Source organism: Drosophila santomea, chromosome 3R (assembly GCF_016746245.2).
Source record: "Drosophila santomea strain STO CAGO 1482 chromosome 3R, Prin_Dsan_1.1, whole genome shotgun sequence".
NCBI lineage: Eukaryota > Metazoa > Arthropoda > Insecta > Diptera > Drosophilidae > Drosophila > Drosophila santomea.
In genome coordinates, this window is record NC_053019.2 from 911,910 (window position 1) to 920,133 (window position 8,224).

General features: G+C 46.2%; 3 protein-coding genes across 5 annotated transcripts; 2 read left to right on the forward strand and 1 right to left on the reverse strand.

Moving 5' to 3' along the window:
• The first annotated feature begins 17 nt into the window (after positions 1 to 17).
• On the forward strand, positions 18 to 3,207 carry LOC120452479 (tRNA (guanine(10)-N2)-methyltransferase homolog). Of its 2 annotated transcripts, none has more exons than XM_039636721.1 (3): positions 18 to 241; positions 1,683 to 2,478; positions 2,542 to 3,207. In XM_039636721.1, exons 1-3 carry the CDS (start codon positions 116 to 118, stop codon positions 3,084 to 3,086), a joined length of 1,467 nt encoding a protein of 488 aa, XP_039492655.1. In that variant the 5' UTR covers positions 18 to 115; the 3' UTR covers positions 3,087 to 3,207. The 2 variants fall into 2 exon arrangements, with proteins under 2 accessions (XP_039492655.1, XP_039492656.1); XM_039636722.2 differs by lacking the exon at positions 18 to 241 and adding an exon at positions 1,153 to 1,621.
• Positions 3,208 to 3,340: 133 nt separating this feature from the next.
• Positions 3,341 to 4,207, reverse strand: LOC120452483 (putative lipoyltransferase 2, mitochondrial). The gene has a single exon (XM_039636730.2). The coding sequence runs from the start codon at positions 4,110 to 4,112 to the stop codon at positions 3,408 to 3,410; it is 705 nt and encodes a 234-aa protein (XP_039492664.1). The 5' UTR covers positions 4,113 to 4,207; the 3' UTR covers positions 3,341 to 3,407.
• Positions 4,208 to 4,365: 158 nt separating this feature from the next.
• LOC120452477 (transcription factor mef2A) lies at positions 4,366 to 7,831 on the forward strand. 2 transcript variants are annotated; one of them, XM_039636717.2, is made up of 6 exons: positions 4,366 to 6,715; positions 6,775 to 6,928; positions 6,990 to 7,114; positions 7,188 to 7,290; positions 7,353 to 7,621; positions 7,674 to 7,831. In XM_039636717.2, exons 1-6 carry the CDS (start codon positions 4,608 to 4,610, stop codon positions 7,777 to 7,779), a joined length of 2,865 nt encoding a protein of 954 aa, XP_039492651.1. In that variant the 5' UTR covers positions 4,366 to 4,607; the 3' UTR covers positions 7,780 to 7,831. The 2 variants fall into 2 exon arrangements, with proteins under 2 accessions (XP_039492651.1, XP_039492652.1); XM_039636718.1 differs by having other exon boundaries at positions 4,367 to 6,715; positions 7,663 to 7,831.
• Positions 7,832 to 8,224: the final 393 nt, after the last annotated feature.

The window sequence follows — 8,224 nt, forward strand, 5'->3', positions numbered from 1 at the left end:
AGTTGCCGATAGTCAGCCCAACGCAGTGCAACTCTGCAAGATGAAAGCAATAACACGAGGAGTAATAAAATCATCCTAAAATATAAATAAAGAATTCATAAATTAAAATCGCGACATGGCCAACTGGAGGAAGTTTATCTTGTGGTTCGCCCAAGAGCATGTCGACTTTCGAGTGCAGGAATTTGAGTCGCTGGTCAAAATGTTTGGGCTTCAAGTCCGGCTGCTCACTGAACAGACCATGGTAAAGTGTTTCAGTGTCACAATTTAGAACCTTTTAAGATTATAACAATTTTTGTATACAACTCCACCTTACCTTAAACATTTAAAAAATGTTTTCAATGTACCTACATATGTCATATGTATGTATGTATATCCAAACTTTGATTTTTATTGATAATTTTGTTTAATATTTTGAACTTAAACACAATTGTATGTTTTTAAGAGAAAACAAGTTCCCCGAGTTCTCAGCTAGTGGAAGTGCGAATGAAAAATGTTGACACTGACAGTCTTTGGCGGTTTGTGGGCGTTAGAGTGGGCGTGGCAAAAAGTTTTTTGGCAAATCCAGAGAAATTTACAAGAGTAATAAAAAAATTAAAAAATATCAACGCATTTGCCAAAGTGGCCGTTTCTAACGATTTATGGTCGTTAGGATGGGCTTGCAAAAAGTTTTTTGGCAAATCGATAGAAATTTACAAGACTAACAAAAAAATATCAAAATATTTTAGGAAAGTGTGGGATTGGCAGCTTTGGGCGGTTTGTGGGCGTGGCAAAATGGGTCAACAAACATGCGCTGCGTATACCCTTTTACTCAACAAGTAATGGGTATAAAAAATAGAATCTAGATTCCTAAAAGGGTATATAACAGGTAAAAGTAAGCGTTTCCAACTCTACGATTTTATGGAATATCGGTTACATAGGGGAAAAAATAATAAAATGAAAAAAAATTTGAAAGTTATTTATAAGTGTGGGTGTGACAGTTTTGGGCGGTTAGTGGGCCTTAGAAGAGGCGTGGCCAATATGTTTTTAGATTACCGAAATGAAATGAGATATTTACGAAATTTTTTTGAATTTCGTTGGAATGACCAACGAATTATGAATTATGTTGGAATATAGCAACATGTTGGAATATGGCGTTGCTCGTGCAGAACATCCGCGGTAGCGTGTGCTGTAAAACCACATGTTGTCCAGATCCATATGGACCAATCCCGCCTCCGGCCCAAAATCCGCTCCAAACAGTCACTTTCTGCGTTGCCACGCATTGAACCTCGTGTGGATTGCCGAAATACGGAAATTTTGCTTGCTGAAATAGCCATTCATCCAAAAATGCGCCTCGTCGCTGAAGTTGATTTTTTTTTTTTTTTTTGCCAAAATTGGCGTCAATTTCAGACTGCTGTAATGCCCAGTCAGCGAACATACGGCGCTGTCTATGGTCATTAACCTTAAGCTCCTGGGTCTGCTGGATCTTGTACGGGTGCAGACCCAGGTCCCGCCGTAAAATACTCCTTTCTGCAAAAGGCCGAGATCTTGTGCGCGACGCGGAATTGACTGCCGCGGGTTTTCGAAGACACTGTCGAGAGTTCGAGCGTCCCTATTCTATAACCCTTTATAACCCTACTTTAAAGTACCACCATATACTACCATGAATCATAGTCTTTACTGTACTAATAACTTCGCTATTACAGAAACCATTTTGGGTGGTTGAATTTCGGGACACGGATACTGCGTTGCAATACGCATCTAGGTCGATTTCGTTGCGCGCCATGTTCGAGCTTTACGCCCACTCCAACAAATTACCAGAGTTTCACCAGAGGCTCCGGAATCATATTACCGCGAACTGGAACACGCTTGTGGAATACTTTCGGGTGGAGTGTAGTTTTAAAATCGTTGTGGAGACCTACAACAAGCACTTCAGTCAAAGGGAAAAGGTCGAGAAAATCGAGTCAATGGATTACTTGCCAATAGAGGGTCCGGTCAACCTAAAGAATCCCCAGGTGGAGTGGTGGTACATCGAGTTTTGGGGCCTTAATCCTACGGCTGTGCCAGCTGAGCCTGAGGACATTATGTTCGGTCGGCTGTTGGCCTATGGCCAGCGGCATTTGATCAAGGAGCTTTCGCTGAAGCAGCGAAAGTTTATCGGCAACACCAGCATGGACGCTCAGCTGAGCCTGCTAATGGCCAACCAGGCGATGGTACGTAAAGGTGACCTGGTATTTGACCCCTTTGTGGGGTCGGGCTCGCTTTTGGTAAGCGCCGCCAAGTGGGGCGGGTATGTCCTGGGAGCTGACATAGACTACATGATGGTGCACGCCCGCTGCCGGCCGAGTCGCATAACCCAAAGAGTGCGTGAGAAGGACGAGAGTATTCGGGCCAACTTGAAGCAGTATGGTTGCGCTGATCGCTACATGGATGTGGTGGTGGCCGACTTCTCCAACCCGGTGTGGGATCCTCGTATCTCGTTTGATAGCATAATTACAGATCGTAAGTTTATTGATTTTTACCTCCTTTATGTTTTCATCTGACCAGTTTCTTTGGTTATTTAAGCTCCATACGGAATAAGAGAGGCCATGGAAAAGGTGGAGAAGAAGATTAGCTTAAAGGCCAACACTAGAAGTGACAACATGGTTCATTACCCATCAACGTCCCACTATTCCTTGCAGAGTCTCTATGGGGACTTACTTGTGTTCGCTGCGAAGCACCTAAAACTGGCAGGACGTCTTGTCTGTTGGCTACCATTTCACAGCGAAGACTACGACCCTAAGATGCTGCCACAGCATCAGAATCTGAAACTGATAGCCAACTCAGAGCAGCAATTGACTGGAAAAACTGCAAGACGGCTACTCACCTATGAAAAGTGTTCCGAGTATAGTCCGACTGAACCCTTTTTGGGCAGCACAACACAGTTGCCGACGCTCTCGCAGGACTTCAGGGATCGCTACTTTAACAACGCTCTGGAGTCACGGAAGGAGCGTCGTGTGCGGAAGGCAGAGGTGCGGGAACAGGCTCGAGTGGAGATGAATGAACGGGGAAAGATTCCCTCGGATGGGCGCTCAAAAAAGTGTGATCTGAATAAGGCTCGATTTGTCTGATCTCCGTAAAAGTTCAATTTAGGGCAACTTCTTTATTTGTTGGCTGTGTGTCGCTGAGTTTTCTTTTATGGCATAAGATTTTGATTCAGATTTGAATAAAAAAGGATATAGATAATTATGATTGACACTAGTACCTAAGATGTACATATATAGCTCTAAGAATAGTTTATGCAATACATAAATCTATTTTAAAGATTTCCATTTCGTAAACGTTGTATGGCATAATAGTTAATTAACATAAGGCCAACAAAATATTTATTGAGGCGTTCCTAATTTATTTGGCGGTGTTTTAAATACAATATATATATAAAAAAAACCTCATTAACCGATTTTAGAAGGATTATCTGGATGTGTGGCCTGCTCCTGAAGACGGCATTCGAACACTTTGGCGAAACTTGTGAGAAGTGCGCCACTAGCCTCCTGGACAGGAAAATGTCTGCTCAGCTCCTTGCTGAGCGAGGTGACCCCTTTTCCCTGGATTCCGCAGGGCACAATGTGCTCGAACCACCGCAGATCCGTGCAGCAATTGAGGCCGATTCCATGAGTGGTGACGTAACGTGAGCCGTGGATACCGATGGCACAGATCTTGTTGTCACCCACCCAAATACCGGTGTCTTTGGTCGCTTTGGCATCGCGAATGCCCATCTGGTGGCAGGCCTCAACAACCATTCGTTCTAACGTCGCCACGTACCAGCGGATGCTCGGTATGAACTGTCCCAGGTGCAGAATGGGATAGGCCACTAATTGGCCGGGGCCGTGAAATGTAATCATGCCACCGCGATCTGTACGATGGAAGTCCGCTCCTAGCCGGCGGAGTCGGTACTCATCCTTCACTGTATAGTCCTTTGTTCTCAGTCCGACTGTATAGACCGGCTCGTGCTCCTGAAGCACCAGGTAGTTTCTGAATTCCGCTGGCGGATTCAGGATCTGGTTGGACTTAGCCAGACGTTGCTGTAGCTGTAGTCCTGCTGAATAGCTATGCCGCCCGGCCCGCACCACGGTTACCAGCGGTCGGACAAAAGACATTTTTTGATCGTTTAAAAATCATTTGTCTGCAACGTTTAAAACAACATTATTAACCAGGGCTGCATGATCAGCGGGTTGATCGATACACATATCTGCATAAACGGCTGATTGGTGGCAATGAAAATGTAAGCGAAAAATATTTTTTGATTTGTGAAATTACTGTTTAATAATCCAACAGCGATTAGCTTAGCTGAATTAGCTGAATAGTTTACTTTCAGGGTTGGTCGAGTGCACTTGGAAAATGGAATTCCACCTATCTGGCAACCCTACATTTGACGTTTACAATAAAAAGATATAAAACACTTACACACGGACGCTCCGCGAATTATTAGGAGTTTGGAGTGAAAAAGTGGACTAGACTCAAAGAAAACCGACACCCTCTCAGCTGCGATTGCAGCAATTCGGGACAGACTCGCTGGCGGTGAACACATGGATCACGCTTGAAATTCCAATAGAAGAGCGGAACTGGTGCGCATAAAGACACCATCGCAGGACATGGCGACTCGTCAGGACGACGAGATTGGAGAGGGCGGCTCCGATTCTGCACCCTTTCGCGTCCTGCCGCACACTGACGATATTGACAACTACCTGGCCCACCAACAGCAACATCAGAATCAAGGCCAAAACTTTCTGATCCACCAGCAACAGCACGGACAAGCACCTGTCCCGCTGATGTGGCCCCCTCCGCCGCCGCACCTAGCCGCCCCTCAATTTGCGCCACATCTTCAACAACAGCAGCCACAACCGCACCTGTACAATGAGTATCTGTTTAATCTGTCATACTCGGGCCAGTCTGGACAGCCGGAAACCTATTCGGTTCTGCCTGTGGGGCACGGAAACTTCCTTAAAGTGTACCATTGCCCGGACAACCAGGTCAACGAAGCCGGCGCTCCACTCTTTACGCATATCAACATGGCCTCGATTAATCACCATCATCTGCAGCACCAACACCAGGCCGCACCGCCGACACCTCCGCAGCCGACTCCATTGTATGAACTGTTTGCCACGAATCCTTTGACTTTACCAAAGGCACAGCAGCAAGACGCCCATCATCGAAATCCTCAACAGACCCCGAATCAGGTCCCAACAGTGCCCCAAGTCAATCACTCGTCGAGCAGTGCTAACCTACTTATTAACAACCTGGTAAACAACTGGTCGCCCAATTTGACTGGGGGAAGCTACATTCAATTTGGGGGTGAGGCCAACGAGAACGACATCCACCATGGCGAGCCATCGGCAGCCCAACAACCGCAGGCTCCTAATCATATCCTGCAGCAGCCTGAGCCACTGTCACAATCCGTCAATACACTGCCAGCGGCTTCCAAGCCAGCCAAGCCTCTGAAAATGCCTTTGGCCACTGCCACCGTTTCACCAAGTGCCATCAACAAATCAAGCGTCGCCGTGCCCGTCCAACCCGAGGGCAAGAAGCGAATCGTTGCCGAGGTGAAGCCCATGCCAATGTCGTACTCCGATGTGCTCAGCAAAGGCACAAAACCGAGCGCTGCAGGCAACGAAGGGGAGTACAGTACACAACCGCAGAGGCGTCTTGAAAAGGAGGATGGATATGGAATTCGCGAGATGCGCACGTCAAAACGTTCGCCGCTGCATGATGCCAAGGAGACGGGTTCGTTTACAGCCGGTGTTGGTCATGCGCATGCCAGCCGAGGTAAGAAGCGAGGTCAAATCAACCAGACTGCGTCGCTCAAGGTGCAACAGTCCCAGTATCTGCCACAGTCAACTTTACAGTCGCAAATTAAGTTAAACAAACTGACTAATCAGGAAAAGAAGCGACCACTGCAACCGAAGAACGTGAATACCAACGCCCCCAAGGCTTCGGAGCAAAAGACTACTTCGGCATCGGTACCCGCCAACAGCAGCTTGCAGAACCACACCAATGGTATCCATTTTACTCCGACGACCAGTTCTAGCACTTCACGTAAATCAGGCAATAACAAAATCAACTCCAACGCGAGTCACTCGAATCACTCTGGCCCAAACCCAAATGCGGGAACCAGCAATAACAGCAGCAGCGTTAATTACTCCAGCAATAACAATGTTAGTTCCTCTTCATCCAAGCGGTATTCCTCATCGAATCTTAACCCGAATAACAGTTCCGGCTACTCCTACTCATCGAAGCGCAATCGAAGCAATGCCTACTCGTCGACAAACTCGCCTACCCATGCCAATAGCTTTTCCAGTAACCGCAACTACGAGTTGGCCAAACGTATTCTGCACACCTGGTGGATTTATACCCTAAAACTTTTAACGTGGCTGTTTTATTTGGTATACGATATCGTTGTTCTGGGCTTCAGCATGGGATACGAGCGAATGACGTTAGCCTACATGGCTGCATTGGTTTATGCGCGGCAGCTTCAAAAGGAACTGAAGCAAAACTCTGGCAAGCCAAGCATATGGTGGCGAAGTTATTGGCGCCGATTCGACTCTCGCTTTGCCAAAAACTCGCGCCTGGCCATATGGCGACGTTTCTACAAACGCAAACCGCCAGAACCCACTTCCGAGCAATTTAAAACTGGTCGCCTGCCACAAACGGGAGAAGAAGCAATGTGTTCTCTGCTTAATTGCAAGGGAAAGGATGCATACAGGTGAGCTCTGCTAAACTATTATTGAACTTGTGCAACAAATGTTTCCTTTATTGTTTTAGCATACTTGGTGTCCCGCCAGATAGTTCACAGGAGCAGATCCGTAAGCACTACAAGAAGATTGCCGTGCTCGTACATCCAGACAAAAACAAACAAGCCGGTGCTGAGGAGGCTTTTAAGGTGCTGCAGCGCGCCTTTGAGTTAATCGGAGAACCGGTAAAGCATTGACAGTAAAAATCATTATTAGCTATTTTAAATGTTGTTTCTTTTATTGCAGGAAAATCGTCTCATGTACGACCAAAGCATTGCCGAGACTCTGCACACCGAGAAAGCGTGGACGGAGTTGCACGACCTGCTTTCCCAACTGCAAACTAAAATGGCTGAAGCAGTCAATACCATAAGGTGCGTATGTATGAAACGAGACTCCAAAGATAGGGAATCACTAACTGTTCTCTATGCCGTTTGTTTTAAAAAGGTGTAGCACTTGTGCCCAGCGTCATCCTCGCAAGCTTACCGAACGCCCTCACTATGCGGCACGGGAGTGCGCCTCCTGTAAAATACGGCACTCCGCCAAAGATGTAAGGGTGAAGAGATCCACAGTTGAACCCATGTATGTAAAATGTTTTTGTTTTCGTGATAGGGTGACATTTGGGCCGAGACAAGCATAATGGGCTTGCGGTGGAAATATTTGGCGCTAATGGACGGCAAGGTCTATGACATAACTGAGTGGGCCAACTGCCAAAAAGGAGCTCTGTCACATTTGGAACCAAACTCGCACATGGTGCAGTACCGCATTGTGCGCGGTGCTCAGCAACAACAGCAGCAGCAACAACAACACCACCAGCACCCGCAGCAGCAACATAACGAACGGGGTATGCATCATCCTGGCGGGGGAGTAAGCGGCGTTAGGTAAGGCTTCCTTGAGCAATATGAAAAACATCAAATGAAAGAATTTTTCCAGCGAGGCTACATTGCATGAGTTCTTAGACAACTTGTACAGCGGTCAGCATCCGGGGACGCACAACGTCTTTGCAGGAAATGCCCGTCGGCGAACGCGACGTAACTAAGCATAGCAGGCATAGTCTTAAGTGTTTTAAAATACAGTTATAATATACCCAATGTGTCGACGTCGACTGATTGGCCTTTATTCACTTCCAAACAAAGGGTGACTGCTGCACCTGGTCACCTACATTTTCTACTTTAACGGCAATGACTTGCAACGCGCCTGAGTTCTAATGCTGCTAAGTTGAAAAGTTTCGAAGCTGGTTTCATTACGTTTTGATTTTAGGAAGATTTTGACGTTGTTTGACTTGACTGACATATTGAATTGTAAAATTGCCTCCCACTTAAACTACATATATGTTTTAATATTTTGTCTTGGGCCCTCTTCGACGGTGAGCTTATCACACGTAGTTCTTAGCAGAAGCTCTTAATTCTAAGTTCTAACTTTACTATTTCCGTCAATTTATAAGCAAATGCGACGGCACACATGTATAATTTAAAACATTTAAA

What these genes read in the sequence shown, in the direction of transcription:
- LOC120452479 (XM_039636721.1), top strand. Translation starts at nt 116, where the DNA reads ATGGCCAACTGGAGGAAGTTTATCTTGTGGTTCGCCCAAGAGCATGTC. An exon ending in TGCTCACTGAACAGACCATG is followed by an intron (nt 242 to 1,682) that starts GTAAAGTGTTTC and finishes TCGCTATTACAG; the next exon opens with AAACCATTTTGGGTGGTTGA. An exon ending in TGATAGCATAATTACAGATC is followed by an intron (nt 2,479 to 2,541) that starts GTAAGTTTATTG and finishes TGGTTATTTAAG; the next exon opens with CTCCATACGGAATAAGAGAG.
- LOC120452483 (XM_039636730.2), bottom strand. Translation starts at nt 4,112, where the DNA reads ATGTCTTTTGTCCGACCGCTGGTAACCGTGGTGCGGGCCGGGCGGCAT.
- LOC120452477 (XM_039636717.2), top strand. Translation starts at nt 4,608, where the DNA reads ATGGCGACTCGTCAGGACGACGAGATTGGAGAGGGCGGCTCCGATTCT. An exon ending in AAGGGAAAGGATGCATACAG is followed by an intron (nt 6,716 to 6,774) that starts GTGAGCTCTGCT and finishes TTATTGTTTTAG; the next exon opens with CATACTTGGTGTCCCGCCAG. An exon ending in TTGAGTTAATCGGAGAACCG is followed by an intron (nt 6,929 to 6,989) that starts GTAAAGCATTGA and finishes CTTTTATTGCAG; the next exon opens with GAAAATCGTCTCATGTACGA.